This window comes from Paramormyrops kingsleyae, chromosome 12 (assembly GCF_048594095.1).
Source record: "Paramormyrops kingsleyae isolate MSU_618 chromosome 12, PKINGS_0.4, whole genome shotgun sequence".
Classification (NCBI taxonomy): Eukaryota; Metazoa; Chordata; class Actinopteri; order Osteoglossiformes; family Mormyridae; genus Paramormyrops; species Paramormyrops kingsleyae.
Window position 1 is genome coordinate 23,221,562 of NC_132808.1, and position 23,385 is coordinate 23,244,946.

Genomic DNA, 23,385 nt, shown 5'->3' on the forward strand with positions numbered 1-23,385 from the left:
AACATGGCAGGAAGAGCGATGCCTATGACCTGCTAAAATTACAGCTGGGCTTGTCTGAGGTGACAGAATAAATTGTTTGGAGGGGAAAGGTAAAGAACTGCAATTAAATTATGTCACACAACAGCGAGAAGATGATCAGGGTAAACTACGGCAGCAGTAAACAAACACAAACCGCATTTGCATAAACTGTAAATGCAACTGATTTGCCTTGAATGAACATACAGGACCATTGAAGGAAAAGTAGCTGGGAAGAAATTTCGCCACGATTTTGACCAAATGGTGTGTTAAATTCTTAACGTCCAGTCTATGTAAATCTGAATATGGGTCACTGAACTTATTGCAGACATGTACCTGAAGCGAAATTTATATATGCAGAAACACATAACACTTCTCCTTGAAAATCAGTAACATAGCATAAATAAAATTATCGTTCATTGGTTTCATAAGCTTTTTTTTTTTTTCTTCATAAGCTATAAGAGGCTTCTGAGTGTGTCACCATATTCTGGTGTCAGACTCCAGTCCTGGGGGGCCGGAGCCCTGCACATTTTTGGGTTTCCCCTCGTATAAAACACCTGATTCAACTCCTTGTGCTAATTACCACATAGCTGTTGAGCTGAATCATTTGTGGTGGAACAGGGAAAGAGCTAATTTTCCGTTCATGGTTGCTGAATTTTCTCACACATAATTTCCTCATCTTGTTACCTCAGTCTTCCCTCCTTTGGGGTGTCACTCACCAATGCATGACATATCAATTTAAATAGTAACAACAGATATCCGTGGTTTGATTCTAAGAGAAGGTGAGAGCGCAGTGCTTATCACGCCAGACCACACTGCCGGCTGACGGTCAGACTGAGACGGGGGCAGTGAGGCCTCTTCTCCAGCGCCCCCCGTTTGGAATGACTGCTCTGATTACACCCAGCATTTCCACAACACGTACCTGAAACCACCAGCAGATTCATCGATCGCCGAAGATGAACGAGGCGGCTTCTGGCTAAAAGGGGAATGAGGAAGAATTATCAAACTGCTCACAATAAATGATTATGGACAGAGGAAGGGGAGCAGCGGTGATGGAAGGCTCGAGCGTAGTGGAGGAGCTCAGCTGCTCTATACACGCTGCAGACCCTCGTAGTGCTGTTCCAATAACGGGGTGGATGAGGAATAACATTTAATAACATTGGTGCAGTGGATGTGGGTCCATGACCTTAAACAGTATCCAAGGACATAGTGGCTTGTAGGACAAAAATTCACTGGAGGAAATCAGTTATCTATCCTCTGGATATGGAACACATATCTCATCATAAATATATTTAAATATTGAGCGACTGTAACCAAATATTTGACTTCAATGTTAGAAAACACGCATTTCCAACTGTGATGCCAAAGGCTGATATTAAGCAAATTCATGTGAAAAATTCTAGGGCAGACATTAAAGCCCTTTGATTTCTTATCGAACGCTGATGATAATTTCTCACAACATCCGTTCAGGCCTACAATTCGTTACTTGCGTTCTCATCAACATGGAAAAAGGATCCATCTCTTTGACAGGTCACAAGTTCCGCCTCCACGATTCCCAGAGAAAGGCTGGAACACTTCAACTGTAAGTGACATAAATTCGTAAAGTTAATAAAATCAATATTTCAGGCCAACAGAAGAGTGGAAGAGCTGGAGAGGTGGAGAGATGGTAGAAATTACACAGTGGGCACATTTGTTCCATTGTAAAGCTTTTTTACCTTGATGCTGAGCCTCTGAATGGAAGGTCGCTGGTTCATATCATAATGTTGGCAGGTTGATTTCAGTATTAGGCCCTTCAGCAAGGCCCTTAACCCCCAATTGCTCCAGGGACCCTGTATTGAACTGTATGTTGCTTTGGATAAAAGTGTCTGCTAAATCATAGGTTCTGAAACATTTTGCCTGGAGACCTCCCCAAAAAGCATTGGTCAACCCCATTCTTTCTGACCCACTGATCTAATAGCAGATGCTATACTTCATGGCTACGCTAATATTTTTCCTCAATCCTCATGAGGTCTGGTTCGGGGGGGTCATGGCATATTCAGAAATTCAACAAACGACCCCTCCCAATTATAATTGGTGATCCATAGTTTAAGAACCACTGTGCTAAATAAAACGTAATTGTTGTCAGCACTGTGGTCCCATGTGATACAGTCAATTAATCGGTCAACCTGGCGATGCACTGGGTAGATTTTGCATATGGCGGCTCAGTTTATTAATAATTCTAGAGGAACGCGGGGGTGGATCTCGACCTGAATTCCAGATGAGACCCGGTTTGCTGCGGGACGCCCAGCTGCGAGGGAGGCCACAGCCACGCTGCCGTGAGTCAGCGCCACGCTCTGCCCAGAAAACCGCCGCAAGCCTCCGCTCACCTGCCGTAACAGGAAGCTGCTCGGCAAGGAGGTACGGGGCATGACAGGAAGACAAATGCAGACACGTCCCCATTACGGAGAAAACCACACAAATATGCTGCAAAAATGAGCCATCAAAGGCTGGGATGACAGAAGCTATTTTGGTCTTTGCAAATGCTAAACCTTGTCTACGTTCAGTGTTGACTTTATCAGGCACACCTGCTTGTTAGTGCAAACAGTCTGCTCCTCCAAATGGTGGGTTGCGTGACTCAAATGGAATACATACAGGACACACAAGGGGTCACTCACTGTTTGACTAAGCGTTAGGACAGCTAAAATGCATGATCTAAACCACAGGTGTCAGACTCCAGTCCTGGGGGGCCGGAGCCCTGCACATTTTTGGGTTTCCCCTCATTTAATACACCTGATTCACCTCCTTGTGCTAATTACCACATAGCTCTTGAGCTGAATCATTTGTGGTGGAACAGGGAAAGAGCTAAGCTACACAGGGCTCCGGCCCTCCAGGACTGCAGTTTGACACCCCTGCTCTAAACATGGTGTGTTGGTTCCAGCATCTCGAAACAGCCGCCCTCTTGAAATCTTCGCTACAGCGTCAGAATGAAAAACAAGCGTTCAGCAGTAGCTCTGTGGGGCAAAAACACCATGTTAATGCAAGAAGGTCAGCAAAGAGCAGCCAGACTCGTTACAGCTAACAGGAAGGCCACAAGTGCAAAAATAAGTACAGCACAACTATGGTTTGGGAAAAGGCTACTCCAAAACTACAACCCTTCTACTATTGCAGTGCTTCTGGAGACTAAAGGGAATCTTATTTGGTACAACGTAGAGGTAGCTAATATAATGGACATTGAGTATATTCCAAGGCATACCTTTAGAGGGCGGAGCTAGAACGGCTTTCGCTTTCCCCTTGAACCGGCTCTGCACTGGCAAAGGTGCCGGCACTGAGCGTTAAACTACACGAGGTTCTGAACGGCCCCTGGCCAAGTTCAATTCCACCGCTCCCGATCTGACAGGAAGTAAAGAAACTCAGGAACAGCTGGTCACGGAGGGCACGGTTTAGAGCGGCCCGTTTCAGTCTGACCTGATTTCTCGCCGACTTTTTCCATACTTTGTTTTGAGTCTGTAACGATCGGAATGCGCAGATTTGAGAAACGAAGCCTGATTTTGGATCTTTACTAATTGCTTTGCCAGGGGGAGATAAATTATTTTTCTCGGCTAGCAATATCAACTCATTTTTAGGCATATGTGAACAAATTAAAGACAACAAGAAAAAAGGTACAACAGAAACAATCCAAAACATTTTCCTTTCTGAATGCTCCTTAAAGATGCTGTGAACCAGCCGAACAAATGTGAAATTCAGCTGCTTCTTCATTCTTCAAAAAATAATGGAAACAAAACTTGGGCAAATGTATCGAGCATCAACTTGCCAGGAAGCGTTCCAGTGTGTGAAGAAGGGTCTTCAGCCATAACCTCACATCATCTTTCTGCAGTGATTTGTAGCTGAGGCCTAATGAGCAGGTCGTTCGACGCGTCCTGTGCTAAGCTACTTGAACATTATGGCTGGTCTCATTTCTGCTGAATTAATATGCAAATATGAGAAGATTCCCTCCATGGTGGGCGTGTGTAACACATAACCATTCCCTGTAGATGGAGTGATGTTTATTTTGTTTATTAATAATCATACTCTATGAATCCTTTTTCTCCCCCAGCACAAATCAGGAATATTACTCTTAATAACCAGCAAGCAGAAACTTCTAAATAGGTTTAAAGTATGTCTATATGTTTATATCATCCTCTAGGGTTCCAGACACAGAGGGAAATCACCTACTTTTTTTCCATTGTTCTACACCAACACACAAATATGAATTTATGAATGACATTAATATGGTGCAAAATGCCAGAGGAAATAATTCTGGTTTTGAGTAGGCGGTGATGACTCCAGCGCCCCGTACCTCCCCCCCCCCCGCCACCGTTGACACACGGCCCCCACCTTTCCACCATTAAGACTCCATTAGACTTCACTGAGAAGATGATGAAGGTTTGAGTGGGTATTGAGGATGGAGGGGGGGGGGGGGGCAGGTTTGCCACCTACTCTTGCAATAAGTTGCACGCCTCCATTGCGAAGCATCCATTTCTGGACAGACGTTGCCAACGACGACGAGCTGCCAGCGGAGTCTCCATGGGCCAGATGCTTATAATGCATTTCCATGATGCGAACCATCACGGTGGCTCCTAATACTGACCAGGATGGCTCATGTGGGACTGGGAAATTAAATATTCTAGACACGTCACACCACGTCAGAGAGCCTCGAGATTCTGATATCCCCCATCAGTGGCAAACTTCTGAAAATAAGCTTGAAATAATCCATTGTGATGTGACTGCTGTAAAATGGGATTCAATCTCAAACACATCACACAAAGAAAAAAAAAAACATTTTTGGATCTAAGTATAATCGAACAACATGTTCTCCTGCTGGATTTACTTGTCTTTCCAATTCACACTTTAAACCAAATTGTGCCTTTTATAAGAGCGATGCCATATAGTCTGTATTGATCAGTTTATTATACAGATGAATTAATCTCGTCTTTCTTCTGCCCTACAAAATGCCCGGCTGAGCCAAACCCAGTTCTGGCAAACCTGACCCTTTGGAAGATACCCAGTAAGACAGAAAAGCCGGACTACTCTGCTGTGCCACCTATTATCTGATATGCTTTCAAATCAGTCTTCCATTGATCACGGAGTACATGAAATGAATGAAACCCTCCAGATTGTGAAAGTCAAGTCATTTTATTCGTAGTGAAGAACCACAGCATTTCTGGTATCTGATCTGAGGGCGAAATGCGAGAAGTACAGGAAACAAACTGTCATTGTTCAAAACAATATCTCATAAACCCCAAACAGGACATTAAATTAAATGTATAAATCAATATGGAGGGAAGGAATGGACCCCACGCTCTCGATCATTACATATCAACGCAGAAAAAAAACACAATAAAATATTTTCCTAGAGTGTTCCACTGGAAAATGATAAACTGTGAAAATAAAAAAGGAACAGAGAATAAAGTTGACGCAAACAACAGATAAAAAAACGGCGACACGCACAACAAAGAAAAGCCCAAACACAAACGGGAGCACACAGAACCCAGCTGGAAAACAACAAAACGAAAAATGCCCCAAAAAAGGTGCAGAGACTGATTAAAGCTGCAGCCATTTGAGAGCCCGGACCTTACAGCCAAGCCTCAGCCTCAGAGCCCCCCCACCCCCCAGCCCAGCCCAGCCCAGCCCAGCCCAGCCAGTTGGGACATCATGGAAACTGATGGGTAACAGAAAGCTCTGGAAGCATGCTATGTTGAGGGGGTGACTTGAGCAAATACTTCCTGGATCTGATCGCAAAATGAACACTAATGGAGAATCTTGAACGCGGGCTTCCTGTCCGGGGCCAATCTTGCATTAGCGTGACAGAAATTTCTGGATGCTCCGTCATCAACCGCAGCTTTTTCACTTCCCCCCCCTCCCCTCTTAAAACCCCCTCCGGAGGAAGTGGGCCGTCAACAGCACCCGTGTGGCTACGCTGTGAAATGATTACTCCGACTTTAGTGCCTCTATCATATGCAAATGTACTCAATGAACTGGTACTTGGGTGGCAGGAATGGACCTTGAGTACAATGAGTTGGCGGCTTGCACTCTGCTGCCCCGCGGGCATCGCAGCATGGTGCTCCGTGGGGCGTCGCTTTAATGGCGGGGAATTTCACCCCCCCTCCCGCCCCGATTGCATCCTTTCAACAATGACGTATTTCTAGGCTACAGGGAGCTAAATCTTGCCCGCCTCTGCCTGCTGGCTCGGAGGCAGAGGCGTCCTGATGCTGCCATAATTTCGCCTGACATGCCGGCAGGAGTGGAGTGTGCTGCTCCTCTGATTGGTTGGGGTCATTATGCGGGGGCGGGGCTTGTTAAGATGCACCGTGGGAAATGCTAATCGCAAAACAAACACTTCCACCCAAAGAAAAACAAGAACTTATTAAAATATGGATTATATAAAGGAATTCCGAAAAACAATGCCATAACAGAACAGGGCTGCGCTACGCATTTAGACAATGATAAATGGACACGTCCGGGACTGTAAAGCACACTCTCTGCTCCCTCGCTTCCACTCACTTGACAGAAGCCAGACAGAGGGCCCCCTTACGACTTGCAGTTGTGCTCAAAATGTTCCCTGTCTATTATGTTTCTGAAAACGCACACAATGACATTAATGGTGCTTCGGTGCTCGGAGAAATATCTCCGTCAATTGTAGCCCTTTCGAGTTTTAGGTATGGAAGACAGAGACGGCCGCAACTGGCATCAACGTACACGGTGCAGGTCCTGCACAGAAAAATCTGGCTGCTAACTGCTAAATGCTAACTGCAGTCGCTAACCACTAACAGCTGTCGCTAACTGCTAAATGCTAACTGCAGTCGCTAACCACTAACAGCTGTCGCTAACTGCAAACCATGGCTGCTAACCGCTATTGTAAGCGCAGCAAGCCCAGATAACGTCAGCCACTGCCCACCTGCTTCAACTTAGTAGACAGTGCTGCTTTTCCACAGCCAAGAGGAGACAACTAATCAAAGACTAATCAATGCCCTGGGGCAGGTAGGGGAGACAGACTGTGGCCCCACTCACCTCTCACAAGCCTCAAAGCCGGAGACAGAAGACAGACCAGGAAAAACATCTGAGAGCAACCCAACGGAAATGAGTAAACGAACGGGTGCAGGAGTCTGTTGAGTTGCCTGTGTGAAACAAGGCCCATGGATGGTTCCAGAGTCTCTGAAACACAGGCCAGTGGGGAACACTGGCCGACTCCTGCATTCATGCTGGCCAGCAGGCAGCTGCTACGTGTCCAGCCTCCGCATGAAATTCATGCCGCTCTCCCCACTTCGCCCTTGAGAAAACCTGCCCCCCCCCCCCCCAATTATTGCCGAATAATTCTCTCACAGTAATAAATACATACATAAAATATACACCTTCACATAAATGCTTATAGATCCCTATACTTTTGGAGACTGCGTAGACAGTTTGGGCTGCAGACTGCCCTTTTCAGCGGTGTTAAGAGCACAGGCGAGTCTGTATGAATAATCACCGCATTAAACACGAAGGAGCCTCTCCTGACTGCCAAATAAGAACATATGGGGGAAATCTGAACTTTTGTGCTGGGTGAATATTATTATAAATATTGCATAATGTCAACAGAGCAAGAAAAAATAAAATCACATTTGCTTTGGTAGGCGGTTTTGGTTATAATTTTACCAGATGTACTCCTCTACATCCATTTCAGCTCTTTGTGTATGTGTGTGTGTATTATATATAAATATATGTGTATAGTATATAAATGTACATATGTGTGTGTGTGTGTGTATGGGACTGTGATGTGCCAAATTTGCTGCATTGTACTGACTGGTGTCTGACCAGGGGGCACATTAGTGGACCTTCACCGTTGCTGAAGGGGGTAGAAAGGGTAAAGGAGGATCCATGGGGGCTCTCTCCAGTCTGGGATGAGGTTTTGGTACAAGCAGGAAGCTTGTGGGACCGCGATGGGTGGGGGCACCCTCCGTCCTGTGAGCTGTGCCCCATCCCTAGAGCCGCATGGTGGGCTTCTGGTCCATGGCAGTGAAGAAGAGGCAGACGACGGTGATCACCAGCGTGTGGGCGCTCTCGTACAGCAGCTTGGGGGAGAAGACACTCCAGATGAAGAGGTGGTAGCGCAGGGCGGTGACCATGATGATGTAGGCAGCCGCCGGCATGGAGCGCAGCAGTGCCAGGCAGAAGCAGCCGTGGCCCAATGAGGGCACAGCTCTGCTGTGGGGGAAAAAGGCAGGGGGCAGAGTGAGCATTGGGATTGGTTCTCTGTCCTCAGGGTGAGCCGGCATTGGCTGGACCCGTATCACATGATCACAGAGATCATTCAGGGTCATCTCGGAGTGCAGTCCCAAAACACACAACACAGATTTAACCTAAGCCAAAGAGAGTGGTGAGAGGATTGGGATGATGATACAAGGAAAAGCAGGAGGGAAGGTCTCCTCCCCAGTATTGCGGTGACAAACAGGGACCCTGAATAAAGCTACCCAATCTCTTTTAACGTACTTTTCTAATCTCCCTGTCGACAAAAATCCAGTTCACAAATTTCCTTCAAAAGCAGCAATAACAGAGATGGGAGATGGTGACACTACTATACACTCACTCGAGCTACGTTTAAGACACTGTCTATAACAATGGTGACAAATTGAGCCTGTATTAGCATGACAATAGCAGAACATAGCCTAGGAGTATACATTTATCACAGCCCTGCAGCCCCCCCCCCCCCACATCAAAAGAGTGACACCTCCCATTAATTTCCCCAGTTTATATTCCCAAAATTATTCCTCTGATTTCCATTTATCCTTAAGCCTGTGAGGAATCCAGATGTTAAGAAGCTACTTGAAAAAGACCCTAATTCCTCAATTGTCCCCCGGCTATGGTGGCGGGGGGTGGGGGGGTGGTGTCCCTAGGGTTTGCCATGGCTTACCAAATAAGGGCAAATGAAAGGTCTTCGAAGGCCTGGGGAAGGCAATGGAGGCCAAGGAAGGTCAAGCCATGTGATCAGTATGTCCCGCCACGTGCCCTGACCTTAACGACCATCCCCATGGGAAATCTCACACCCTAGATGAGGCTCTCTGAGCAACGGGGCTCCTTGGATGCATTTGGCTAATCCCGTTTACCAACCGGGCCCCTTTGATTTCTTGCTTACCTGGATAACTTGTTGGATTTAATTCAACCCAGTGGTAAATGGCAATTCATCCGGAGGGGGTTTTAAGAGGACTGACGTCCGCCTCGATCACCGACGCAAGTGCCAATGAACAGTATAAAACTGCAGCTTTAACTTCTGTTGATAAAGGGTGCAGCCATCTTTAATTCTGGGGGCGGGGTTGTGTGGATTCCTCCAACTTCAGGAGTCGGAATTCCGACCACAGGGGGCGTTCCAGTTGAAATTTCTGACTAGGAACTCGGAATATCCAAGTTACGGGTTCAAATGGAAGACAGCAGCACTTCACCAGTACATGCGTGCCCAGAAAAACACAATTAGGTGTTAGCATACAGCATGGTAGCTAACGGCACCAGCCGTCAGCCCTGGGTATAAATCGTAAGTCAACACCGGACAAAAAAAAGTCAGCTAAGAGGTTGGATGCGGGCTGTGGGGTGTTGCGTGGGAGCCGGGGTTTTTGTCGAGCTTCAGTGGTATTGCATTTCCAAGCGGCTCTGCAGGATGCTAAGCCTCTCTAACGTCCCAGCGGCCTTGTTCTGACAAGGGCTGTCAGCTGAAACCGCGCTGCCGCTAATGGGCCGAGAGGTCCGGCTGAGAGCGAGCCTGGGGGTGAAGGACAGCCTCCTGCCAGCACCAGCGATAGCGAGCATCTTTGATACGGGCCTGGCCTGTCGCTTCATAGGAACAGGTAGCTACCGGCTGGTGGCCGGAAGTATCTGAGCCCGATGCTGGGGTTGACGTGTATTTGCCCCTCTGGAAGGTCTATATGCAAGCCAGAAATGCATGATGTAGCACTGTTGCCTGCTGACTTACCACAAGCCGAAGGGAGACCGAACAAAAACAAATGGGTAGAGTGGAAGGGGAGGGCCCACCTATTTGGGGATTCACTTCACGTCATTACCCTGTTCAACGAACAAGGTTTGGACATGGTTCTTTTAGGACAAAGATGGGTCCTCCACTTGACACCGTGATTGTAGGTTTAGGGTAATGGAAATAAGCCTTGTCATTGTCAGAATAGGTAGCTGCTCCCGCACCTTCCTCCCAGGCCACTGGGAGGAGCTAGAGAGACCAGGAGCCTGGGAGCTTGCTGAAGCATTGGGCTGGTAGCAGTGCTGCCAACAGTGGGTTGGTGGAGCTCCTGCTAGAGCTCCCTCAAATGGGCCACTGCCACACAGTCTATGGACCACCAGGGAAAACCCAATTAGAAATCTTCTTACATCACTGGGCACAGGGTTCATCCAGTCAGGAGGTGCCTTACATCAACGGCTGTGGGTTTCAGGTCCACAGGAGCTGGTAAATGCCCCGTGCTCATCCTTGCATGTGAGCAGCATCCCGGAGGGACGATGTCATTGCGATGAGGAGCACGCCCCGGGAGAAAAGCTCATTTTGTGTTGAGATAGAGCGAAAGGGAGTTGCCTCTCAATCTCACCTCAATGAGAGGGTACCCAAAGAGACAGGGAGTCAGAGGAGCCCACGGGTCTCCATCGGCATCTCCAACAGAGCTCCAACACCTCCACAACCTCGTGCCCTCCTCCTATAATTTATCAGTCAAGCTCTAGGAAAGATCTCGGCCCACGGCAACTGCAGTTCGGGGTGAAAGTTGCCGGATGTGTCACTAGCTAAAGATGTTAAATGTAGGCTGCTGAAAACCCAGAGAGACCTCCCAGCCCAAAAGAGGCGAGCGAGCCACCCCGAGCGTGAAAACACTGGTAATTAACAATTAGAAACTGTAATTGCGCTCTATAATTAATCGTACGCATTTCAAACTCCTATTCTTTAACATTTATTTTCATAACAAGGCATCACCACATATCATTTTAAACATTCATAAAGCAGAGATGAGTTAATTACACATGAAATACAAGAAAATTACAGGCGCACAGCATCAATTGATATCAGGCTAGCTCGCGGTTGCTAATGCTAAGCCTTATAATGGGAGGAAATGATACGCTTGCACTTGGAAAGTACTGCTTTGAGCTTATGGTTTAAAACGGACTGATTCTGAAATAGGGTTTCCTATCTAGGGCTTCTCCCAACATTCACAGCATGTATGGAAGCAAAAAAATTATATTATTTATGGTTTTATGGCTTTGCTGAACTGAAGCCAATGTTCCGTATTACTGAGAGACCACGGAAGTTATATATCTGTAGGTTTTACCGACATGCCTATGGATGTTAATAGCTTGTAGTTGCTCTTTGCGAATAACATCCACACAGACTCAAAGGGCCAGGTCACAGCGGACGCTTTACGTAGGCAGGACGAAATATGCCCCCATAATCCGAGGAATGGATTCATAGATCAGCAACACAATTGCACAGTAGAAATGAGGATCTTCACCGGTAAAGATTCAAGCAAGAAGATGGCTTGACGCAGATGACCAGATTTGTCTTAAGCTTGGTGCCATCTTCTTGCTTGAATCTTTACCGGTGAAGATCCTCATTTCTACTGTGCAATTGTGTTGCTGATCTATGAATTCTGCTTCCATGCACAGTTCACAGGACTAATATGTGATCACCTACTTTATAAAGTTTGTTTTTAAGAAAAACTGATTAATTTTTGTTTTTTCCCATGTTATGAAAACACATGTTTTGGGGGAGGGGGAATATGTAGCATTAACTAATATTTGACTGGCTCACTAATCAAATAATTTTTTCGAATACCCGTATAACGAGTTTACCACCACGCAAACCACGCAACTGAGTTTGGCCCCAAACAGTTATTACATTAGGGGGGGTCCTGAAGCAACTTTTTGATTGGGGCCACAGCAACAACGAACACAGCCCCTGTATATAATACGACTTCAGAATAGTGATCAGAGAAAGTTCTGGGGTTAGTCCTCAGTCTGTCATACGAAGGCCTTTTCCTGCAATCGGTGCAGTCGCATTAAGACGCAGCCCATATCTTTTCGTAATCATGCCTCCGCGCTAAAGCCCTCGCGTTCGTGCCGAGGACAAGGTTAAACAGATTCACAGCCCATCCAACAGAGCGATCAAAGACCCGCGACGGCCGCTCCCCAGGCAGAAGAACGAAATAACGTAAATAAATTACAGCTGGCACTACGGCGGCATTAGCGATGCCCCCCGTTCACGGATAAAGGCTGTGCGAGGCGGGCTTTGTGCAGTAATGAAAGGTGGCTATCTGTAAAGGTCAAGCCCTGATTGGGATTCATAATTAAAGCTACTTGAAAAGCCGGGGCCGGTACCTACGTGCATTATGATGTCACAATAGCGACCCCGGCCAGCGTCGCCGCGGTAACACCCTGCTGCGGCTGCTTTTAGGCGACGAGACTTTTCATTAAATGAGAAAGGCGGGTATTATCATCACATCTCAGAAACTAAAGATGTCTCACTATTCCGGCCCCCAGCCAGACTCTCCGTGGATTTTCTTTTTCCCTTTCGACTCTGCTGAGACTCTAATTTCATAAAATCATCTGGCCTTGAGAGGTGGCCATTTTGTTCTCCACTTTTTGTCCTTTTATTTTGTGAATATGAAATGAATTCAGCTCATTGTCTCTCAGATTTGCTTAAGCTTGTTTTTTTTTTTTTTTTTTTTTTTTTTTTTAAAGTTCACATTCCACTTGTGAGCATTTTCTCCCCCACAGCACCCCACCAGTTCTTTGTTTCCCCTTACACTGAAGTCTGCAAAACTCGGCGGCACAGTAACGCCGCACTTCGTGGGTGAATTAACAACAAGGCTGCCTTTTTGATATATTTAGCTATTACCGTCATGGGGAAATGTGTACATTTTGCCTGGGAAAAGGCCCCCCGAGTAGCTGACAGTTGCCGGGTGGGGGTCACATGGCCACGAGGCAGACATCCGTCAAGGCGGCCCCCCACCACCGACTCTTGTGGTGGTGTGAGCAATTAAAGGCTTTGAGAGAGAGAGAGAGAGAGAACAAACAAGGAAGTGGTAGGTGCAGTTCTGTGAGAGGAACACACTCTGGACTATGTTTATAAACGGTGAAATGGCATGCCGCCACTCGGGACTGGCGGAGGACAGGAGTACAGAACCTCTGGAGGGGTATATATCACACGGCCTGATCAATGCGGCCCAGGAGAGTGTCCTCGGTCCCCTCCATGCATCCCCTGCGCCACATTAATGCCACAAAATACCAAGTGGCAGTGAAATGACATAGAAGCCGCTCCGGGCTGCGAGGGGCTCTGAGACTCCCTTTGGTAATTCCTGGGGACCAGACATCTTGTTCTGTAGCCATGACAGCTCCAGTATGTAGAAATTGTAAAGGGGGTGGGGGGGTACTTATGAAATGAATGAAATAAACCCCCATGTGCCGGTTACTCCGGATAAACGACGCGACTCGATGTCCTGCGAGCAAGATTCGCACAGCGACCGCGACCCGACCATCAGGTTAATAGATGCTGTTGGCTCTTTAAGACATACAGAGCGGCAGATACAGACTGGTGCCCGGGAGGGGCGTTTTATAAGTCAAATTAATCACGTGACAGCTTGAGAACGTTCCGGCACACCTTCTAGACGGCCTCCCCGAAGATAAGGGGTGCATGGGAGCGTGCGTACGAGCACCGGGCGTTCCATGTGAAAGATCCCGAGATTACGACGCTCCCGGGTTCATTCAATATGCATCAAGCACTCCGAATTATATCCCCCACCCTTCACGCCCTGCCATCTTCTCATTTCCCTGAGGGACAGTCACAACCGAGTTACATACAGGATGAGTATTACTCCCGCAAGGGCCCCTCCTCCCTCCGCTAGTCCCGAATCCTCCAGCCCACAGCAAACAGAGGGATGTACAGAAGCTGGGAGGCTCTGCCTAGGAACCCAGCTGCCGGTTCACACGGAAGGGGGAAGCCCTCCGATTCTGCTATTCCAAAGTTCGGCGCTGGTTCCCTTAAAGGGGCAGGGTCCCCGCGGCCCAGAGATGCAGAAGCGCGCTTGTCTGGCTGAAAGGCCCCCAATACGAGTAACGGGGGAGCTTTATTGCTCCACAGTACGATGCGTCATCTCCATTATGGGTCCGGGATGCTGCGTCGGCGAGTTTTTAAAGGGACAGAAGACAAAAAAGACAAGGGATGCAAAACAAGAGGGATCCATCATCGGGGCTATGATGAGGCTTCAAAACATAAACAAATATATAAATAAACAGCCCCCGCTCCCATGCAATTTTCCAGCTCCTTCAAGATGGAGAGTCACTGGTTATTGATCATAGCCCATTTGCACAGCTCAGTCAGCAACCTAGAGGGCCATTATGGACATGCCGATCCGGTGTTGGCCTGGTGCTGCCTGTTGCTTTATAAGGGCTCACTCAGACGGGGGGGGGGGGGGGGGGGAGAGCATCTGTGCAGCGAAGCACCTAGGGAACAAGGGGGATTTAAAGGCCTGCATCTCCTACTTCATGAGAAAATAAAGAAATCAATTCAATGTGTCTGTGCAGAGAAGTAGTGCAGCAAATCAGAATTTGGGTTGGGTTGGTGCCCATCAGGCAGTATTGGACACGCTGGGGTTGAGATATCAGTCTACTGCAGGGCACCACAACTTTATGGTAGGGCTATGAAATTCACGGTCATCAAGGTCTGAGCACTGCAGATTCTCCAGCCGTCCTCCACTGGTTAGCCAGATGTGAAGCCTCTGGCCAATCAGAATCAGTAATTATTAAACTAACTACCTGGGAGAAGTGAAAACAAGGCCTGGATTTGGAATCGAGGTCCAGAGTAGAATAGCCATGCTCTATGGGCAATTTAGAGACACCAGCTTGCCTAAATGCATGTCTTTGGACTATGGGAGAACATGCAAACCCCAAGATAATAGTGCAAACTCCATGCAAATACATGGGGGGGGGGGAATGGAACCCTTAACACTGGAGTTGTAAGACAACAGTGCTACTCACTGAGCTACAGTGCCTCATTTACTGTACTACATTTACTGTTTATGCTCAGTTCTCAGTGCAAATCATCGCTGCAATTACCTCTCCATTAAACAGAGAATGTGGGGACAACACAAAGTCTGATTATTCCAAACTGTTGACAAATAATTCTGGTTAACTCAGGCAGTGATTGGCCCCGTTCTGGTCGGTACGGTTACGGCGATGCTGCTGGAGGAGTGGATATTATCGATAGGAGCTGGGGGCTGTCTTGGCACGTCGGTGATGCTTTCATGCAGGGAGGGGGGATGCAGCGGAAGAGGCTACCTCTGGCGGCCCGCCGTTCGGCCTCAGTAAAGTTCGTAATGGGGGGCTGGAAGCCATGATGAACTGCGATGGGAAGCCATCATCCAGAAAACGGGGCTTTAAATCCCTCGACTGGTCATCAGATACCCCACAAGCAAAGCACATGGTGCCCTTTAACAAGGCCTCAGCCATGTGCCGTAGGAGGCAGGAAATGACATTTTCTGGCACATTCTGCTCTTATTTGTGCTTTCTGAATGGCTTTCTGCATCTTCAGCTTTTTAATCATTACGTTGGATAACCTTTAACAGGCAAATTAATCAGCCGATTTCTTAGGGGAACAATAGCATATGTTGCACAAAATGTTCTCAGCTTTAGATAATCTTTCGTAATTCCTTTATAATGGCTTGTTAATGAATAACTGCCAAAAATGAATAGTCTTTTCATGCGCCTTAATAAACGCTGGCTCTTCCCCTGCGTGGATTGCGTTGGGAATGATCTAAGCCAGGGGTGTCAAACTCCAGTCCTGGAGGGCCGGAGTCCTGCACATTTTTGGGTTTCCCCTCATTTAACACACCTGATTCAACTCCTTGTGCTAATTACCACACAGCTCTTGAGCTGAATCCTTTGTGGTGGAACAGGGAAAGAGCTAAGTTACACAGGGCTCCGGCCCCCCAGGACTGGAGTTTGACACCCGTGGTCTAAGCCATCACAGCCATGTGTATAACTTTAAAGCAAGTTCTTCCCTCTTATAATGGCGATAAGTGGCTCTACAAGTTGTATCCATCACCAGAAGGTTGCCGGTTCAAATCCCATGGATGGCTTAGCGGATATATTATTGGGCCCATGAGCAAAGCGCTTAATCCCAGTTATTCCAGGGACTGGCTGACCCTCCATTTTCAAAAATGTGCTTCACTTTCGATATAAGTGTCTGCTAAATGGTCGACTATCCATTAATAATTTCCACATAATATTGTTAATTTTAATGACAAGACAAGAAAAATTCGGGACAGTACAGATGGGGCGATGTTTGCGAAGGGAAACTCGGGTGTGGAAAGCGGCTTATGCGCAGTGCACGACCCACCTGTCCTGCCGGGAGGTGAGGTACCATGCCAGGTGGAAGGTCCAGAGCAGGGGCCCGGTGTAGGTACTGAAGGCCGTCAGCAGGAAGGCCGGCGCCTCCACGTAGGTCTCCAGTCCTATGAAGCCTGCTGAGATGTCCACCGTGCCGATGTTGTTGGAGTTACCCTGCGGAACAATGGGCTGGTCAGGATGACCTAATGCTGCTGAGCGAGGAGAACAGCGATGCTAATGCTAATAAACAGGACGCTGATGCTAATCGAAGCTGGCATCCTACACAGGCGTTGCTTAATTGGATATGCTTTTAACGAACGTGGTAGCATTAGCTTAATCGTGGTAGACACCAGGCCTGATTATAAAACTGTAAACTGCATGACGGGTCGACAGACTTCAAAAGTCATTAGTTTCGTTTTACACATGGAAGGAGACCTCATGCACACAGGAGACCGCTCACAGACGGTACCCTTACCGTACCTTTAAGGATTCAGCTACTTCACAAGTTTAAATGTACTGTATAGGAATGTACCAACTGGCAGAAAGTGGGTGAAAAGGGGGGAGGCAGATGGTTACTTAAGGCCCCTAGTAGGAGGTCTTTCACAAAACAGCCCCTACGAGTACAGTGGTGGAGGTTGCTTCTCCACTCTGCCCATCTCTTACGAGGGTGCTGGTGACACCGGCAGGACGCCAAGTGTTCAATCCCTGTGTCCCCCCCCCCCGACCTTTGTGATCCTGGTTCCAAACCCAGCGGGGGCAGAGCCAGTTCATTCACTGACCAGCGTTAACCATGTGGGCGCCCTTTCACTCGCCTGCAAATGACCCCTTGCCCCCCCCCCCCGCCCAAACACTTGCCACATGATTGTGCTCTCTGGTGTCTTTGTTCTGATTTATTAAAGCCAGTGGAGATGCGTGGGGGGGAGGCATAGCAACATTATGACTGGAGGTCGTCTGGGATACGTCACAAATTGGGGCCGGGGCCATTGTTTTGTTCAGATGGGCATTTTCCAGGGCCTGCAATTTCATGCTTGGGCGGCTAATGCAGTAATAACCAAGCAATGGCATATTAATATCCCGCTATAAATATATCTGTATAATAATAATGACTGACACCGGAGAGTAGAGGATCAACTAAGTCTTAAAATGCAGGCAAAGAATATCCATTGCAGCAAGCCTGCGTGCGCTCAAATGAACTCTCAACACGACAGATCCAAAAGAGTGCCGAAACTCCACAAACCGTGGAGTCACTTGTAGGATCACCGGTAAGTTAGTGAGTAAAGCTTGGGGCCTAACAGAGACACCCCCCGATGGAATGAGACTGACAATACTGACTGAGACTGCAGGGAGCTGATGATGAGATTGAGGGAGCAGGGCTGTAAGGGATGTAAAAAGGGGAGGAACTGCAAAGATGAGGCTGCTGGGGCTTTGTCCCAGGGAGATTCGAGGATTTTTTTAAGGTGTTGGGCATAAGAAAACACTTAAATGATATGGATTAGTGAACCGAGTCGCGTCGTTTATCCAGAGCATTTGCCAATAATATGTGTTGCATCGGTAAATAACAGGTGAAGAGGCCAATCAGTTTTCAGCTGGGGTCAATGCCCCTGTGGCCCCGCCCTTAGACTCGCCCCCTCCATTCTCCGTACCTGGAAGTAAAAGAAGGCCTGGCCGAACCAATAGTGCATGATGGTGACCTGCGCTGTGTCGTACTGCAGGTCCCTCCAGATGAACCGGGTCATGGCCACCTGGATCAGCAGGCAGCCAGAGAGCACCGGCAGGTTGTGGGGTCGCGAGACTAGGGCAGCCAGCAGCACCAGGCCGGCGTACACCTCCCACAATCCCCTGCTCCTCAGTCCGCCATCCGCCACGGCCACCTGTGAGCGCAGGAGGTCCTTGGCGCCTGTGAACAGGATGCCGAGGACGAAGACGTAGACGAAGCGCGCCTCCAGGACGCCCCTTAGTAGTCGGGGGGGGGGGGGGGGGAGAGGAAGAAAAAAAAAAAAAAGCAAATGTCACTTGTGTATGTTACATATCCATTATCCTGAGAGGTTCACACAAGGCCATTACAGAACGTGTGCTGAAATACGTCGCATCAATCTCTCACGACACACCGCAGAGAAGACAGATATGCTCACAGCCCCCAGCTGCGCCCGTGGTCGGCCACGCGACTGACGCAGGCATGAGAGCGCCTGCCGGTGGTATCGCAGCGGATGGCACCGCAGAACCTCTGCAGGAAAACCAACACGCACCTCGGTCCCGTTCTACAACCAAACAGCAAACGCACTGTGCCTCCGAACCAGCCGGCTGCCAGCTCAAATCCCAGGGTCAGCTGAGTGAGCAAGGCCCTCAACCCAAAACTGCTCCAGGGACAGTCTGACCCAGCGTTTTCAAAACATGCACGTCATTCTGGAGAAAAGCATGTGCTAAGTAAATAAAATGTACTCAGCTGAGTACGGTGAAGGTGAACACACCATCAGTCAATACCGAAAATAAATAAAACTGCTGTTGCTGCTGCGTTTTTGCCTGATTTTTTTTGCTGAAACATAATTTGAATGGAATGTAAGAGCGGCTCACTCGCAGAACCGCAGCTAGGATCTTAAGACAATCCGGGGCATGAGCCAGAGACGTAATCTGTGCCAGGGTTCCTCAGCTGATGGAACAGCTGATAACATCCGAGCTAGAGAGATGAATCGGGGCTGGTTCAGAATCATTCAGGGCTTCAACCCCATGCTCGTCAAGCCAAGAGGGGATTTATTGTTATACAAATCATATTCAGTACACTGCGTACGGTGACACACAGCCTAATAATGTTCCCCAGACCGCAGTGCTACATAAATACAAGTGCATGGATAGACGGGACAAGTGTGTGTGTGTGGGTGTGAGAGAGAGAGAGAGAGAGAGAAAGAAAGAGAGACCACAGTGCTACATATATACGAAGTGCATGGATTGACAGGACAGAGAGAGAACATCAACAACATTGACACATAAGTTAAACGATGATGGAATGTTCAAAATGGTCCATGATGGAGGCAGCTGGGCACATGACTGATGCGTCCACTCACTCTACAAGCCACAGGATTTAAATCTGCAACCTTCTGGATATGGGCATAGATCTGTAACCTACTGAAGCACAAACGAGACAAATTGTGGGGAATCACCTCACAGCTGGGATTTATGTCTGGCCTGTGTTTGGAGCAGCTGCACGGCTCTCTAAGCAGGCGATGAGCGCTAAATACCGGCCTGTAATAAACCCCACAGCAGGCCTGCTTCAGCCAAGCACGGTGTCGGGGGCTCACAGGCCAGCGGAGAGCTTTGAAAGAGGCCGTCGTGACCGCAGAGAACCCGCACCTCTTCATCTGGCAGAGTGAGTGTGATGTCGTCCCCTCCAGCTGAGAGGCGCGGTGCCAGATAGCTGAGGGAATCCATCCTGGTCTCCATGACACCTGCAGCCCTGTGGTTGCCATGCTCCATCACTGTGGACAGCGGGATCTGAACTCCGACCCCCCCCCCCCCCCGGTTTGTATTGCTTTACTGAGACAGAAGGATGACTCAGCTCAATTACCGTGCTAATGACACCAGCTGAGGGCTTACATTGCCCGGCTGGACTGAAAACTCACACGCGTGCAGAATCCGAGTCGGGAACCCTGGAGAACCCGGGAGCCGAAGCTGAAAATAAAGCTGATATAAAGCGTAAGGTGATAGGTCAGGGATCTCCAGAGGTTAAGAGGGTCTCTGGCCCCTGGGTATGTTTAGGAAAGCAGAATCTGCATGGACCGGAGGCCATGGAACCCTTCGCCGTGACAGCAAGAGGCACCTCGAAACTAAACACCGCTTCCCGAGGTGTAACCATGGTGACTGGCCTCGGTGGCATCGAGACAGAACATTATGGACTCCAAGTAGAAATGTCCCAGGATTCCCTCTGTAGCTATACGAGCCAAAGGGCTGAGAAACCAAAGTACTGAATAATTACCACACCCGCACACGTATGTATACACCTCCCCAGTGACCCCCCCCCACTGGGCCAGGCTGTTTGCCGTGTTATGCCAGCCTGCTGGCACTTTGATGGAAGCAGATTCTTGTCAGCTGAGAGATGAGTTCAGTTGTTAGTGTTAGCACTGTTGCCAGAGTCCCTGGTGAGTGGGACAAGTGGAGCATACAGAGAGAAAGGGCATATGGAGAGGTAGGGTATAGGGAGAGGCGGAGTATACTGAGAGGCAGGGCACAGGGAGAGGTGGGGCATAGGGAGAGGTAGGGTATAGGGAGAGGCGGAGTATACAGAGAGAAAGGGCATATGAAGAGGTAGGGTATAGGGAGAGGTGGAGTATACTGAGAGGCAGGGCACAGGGAGAGGTGGGGCATAGGGAGAGGCGGAGCATACAGAGAGGCAGGGTACAGGGAGAGGTGGGGCATAGGGAGAGGTAGGGTATAGGGAGAGGCGGAGTATACTGAGAGGCAGGGTACAGGGAGAGGTGGGGCATAGGGAGAGGTAGGGTATAGGGAGAGGCGGAGTATACAGAGAGGCAGGGCATAGGGAGAGGTGGGGCATAGGGAGAGGCGGAGTATACTGAGAGGCAGGGCACAGGGAGAGGTGGGGCATAGGGAGAGGTAGGGTATAGGGAGAGGCGGAGCATACAGAGAGGCAGGGCACAGGGAGAGGGGGAGTATACTGAGAGGTGGGGCAATGCGAGAGGCGGGCATAGAGTGTGGTGGGGGATATGGAGAGGTGTAGCATAGGGAGAGGTGAGGCACAGGGAGAGGCGGGGTATACTAAGAGGAGGGGCATGGGGAGAGGTGGGGCACAGGGAGAGGCGGGGTATAGGGAGAGGCGGGGTATAGGGAAAGGCAGGGGATACAAAGAGGAAGGGCATAGGGAGAGGTGGGGCATAGGGAGAGGCGGGGTACAGAGAGAGGTGGGGCATAGGGAGAGGCGGGGTACAGAGAGAGGCGGGGCATAGGGAGAGGCTGGGCATAGGGACAGGCGGGGTACAGGGAGAGGCGGGGCATATGGAGAGGCTGGGCATAGGGAGAGGCGGGGTATAAGGAGATGCGGGGTATAAGGAGAGGCGGGGTATAGGGAGAGGTGAGGCATAGGGAGAGGCTGGGCATAGGGAGAGGCGGGGTATAAGGAGATGCGGGGTATAAGGAGAGGTGGGGCATAGGGAGAGGTGAGGCATAGGGAGAGGTGAGGCATAGGCAGATGCCCAAGCAAAGGCTAAAGCGGTGTTTCTCACATATGCGTACATGCAACAGGTGCTCAGACGGAACATGTGCCGAACACCCCCAGCAATATAGAAACACAGACACCCATGCAAGCGAACACAGACATGCACAGGCATACGACAGACACACATACATAGGCATCCAGACACATAAATAATCAGTCACACAGAGATGCAGTAGCTTTAAATGTCCACTTTTAGGATTACCATGCAGAGAGCATCAAAGTTAATGCATGATATCCTATCCTATACGCAGTCTCGGTGAAGCAGCCAGGGATGACCCGGCCCAGGTCCAGCTGATTATGCGTCTCACTGCGGTGGGGATACGAGGGGCACACTGTCCCCCGCGATTGAGCCACGCTGCTGCTCCTCCCACTCCCTGCTGACACTCCCTCCGACGCACCTGCAACAGTGGCACTGAGAATTCATCTCCATCTTGATGAGGGACCTCATGAATAAATATGAGTAAATAAGACATCAACATGGGCTCGCGATCGACTTAATTAAGTTTATCATTTTCATCGCTTTTTACGCAGCTGCATCAAATCAATTTCTGATTACAGTGTGCAAAAAAGTTGTTAAACAATACTTTTGTGGAACATGACAGTGGCTTCTTGTTAACTCTTGAATATTAGCGATAATGCCACCATGATCCCTTACGCTGCTGGTGTAACTGGGGGAAACGTCACACTCTGGTGTTCACAGGGATAGAATTAAATAATGTCAGAATCCATGTCCTTGGACATTTTTCAGTTGAAATAACAGTTTTTTTGACTTTGTGTGATTATGAGCTATGCTTTTCTTTCAAGGGCTATGACTAGTACAATTGTACTAATCTACAGAAGTGCTGTGTGGCTAAGCAGGTTATGCATGTGACCAAAAGGTTACTGGTTTAAATCCACTGTGCCCTTGAGCAAGGCTTCAGGTATGCCTCAGGTATGCCAGTCCTATAGAGTAATACTTTATATTAACTGCACCTCCATAATATCTTTATAATGCATTCATAGAAACATTCAGTGCACCTTTATAATGCATTCATAGAACATTCATAAGCAGAATGCAAGTAAACCTTTACATCCTTACACACCTTAATAGCTTTAATATACATTAATAATAAACATCATATGATTATATTATTGTAATGTTTGTTATCACCGTATAATTTTTGTTGTTATCTTATTATCTTTCATATATTTTATGTTAGAATGTTAAGGTATACTTACATGCTGCTTATGAATGTTCTATGAATGCATTATGAAGGTGCACTGAATGTTCTATGAATGCATTATGAAGGTGCACTGAATGTTCTGTGAATGCATTATGAAGGTGCACTGAATGTTCTGTGAATGCATTATGAAGGTGCACTGAATGTTCTGTGAATGCATCCTGAAGGAGCAGTTAATGTGAAGTATCAACTAATACAGTACCACAAAACAGCCTAAATTTTGCAATTATGAAAGCTACATTTTTAAACCTTCAGAAGCTACAGTACAGAGATTGCCTTTACAAATTCAAAACCGCAAGAGCGTCATGTCTGACATGCAGGAGTCTGGGGAACCTTGCTTCATATTTCCATACTAGCCCCCATATCTCCATCACTGGGGACTGTGATCAAACTGTCAGTTAGTCTCCTCCAATCGTATCCCTGACAATGAAATTCCCGCACTGCCGCTTGCCTGGTCCTCAGCCTCGCCAGATGGCTGCGTTATTGATCCAAGCGGCACATGCAGCTGCTAGTCTTGTTCCACTACCGGCATCGCCGGAAGGAGATCCTCTGTAGCAGAGTTTCCCAATCCGGTCC

General features: G+C 48.3%; 1 protein-coding gene across 2 annotated transcripts in view; it reads right to left on the reverse strand.

Annotated features, from left to right (window-relative positions):
- Positions 1-5,647: 5,647 nt before the first annotated feature.
- Positions 5,648-23,385, reverse strand: part of pigg (phosphatidylinositol glycan anchor biosynthesis class G (EMM blood group)) — a 70,095-nt gene continuing 52,357 nt past the window's right edge. Inside the window, exons 11-13 of one of the 2 annotated variants that reach the window (XM_023795949.2) lie at positions 18,012-18,321; positions 16,379-16,542; positions 5,648-8,211 (exon numbers count right to left, since the gene is read on the reverse strand). In XM_023795949.2, the coding sequence (XP_023651717.1) occupies positions 7,992-8,211; positions 16,379-16,542; positions 18,012-18,321 (694 nt within the window). In that variant the 3' untranslated portion in view covers positions 5,648-7,991. Of the gene's footprint in view, positions 8,215-16,378; positions 16,543-18,011; positions 18,322-23,385 lie in introns of both variants that reach the window. The other variant, XM_023795948.2, reaches the window with a different exon arrangement.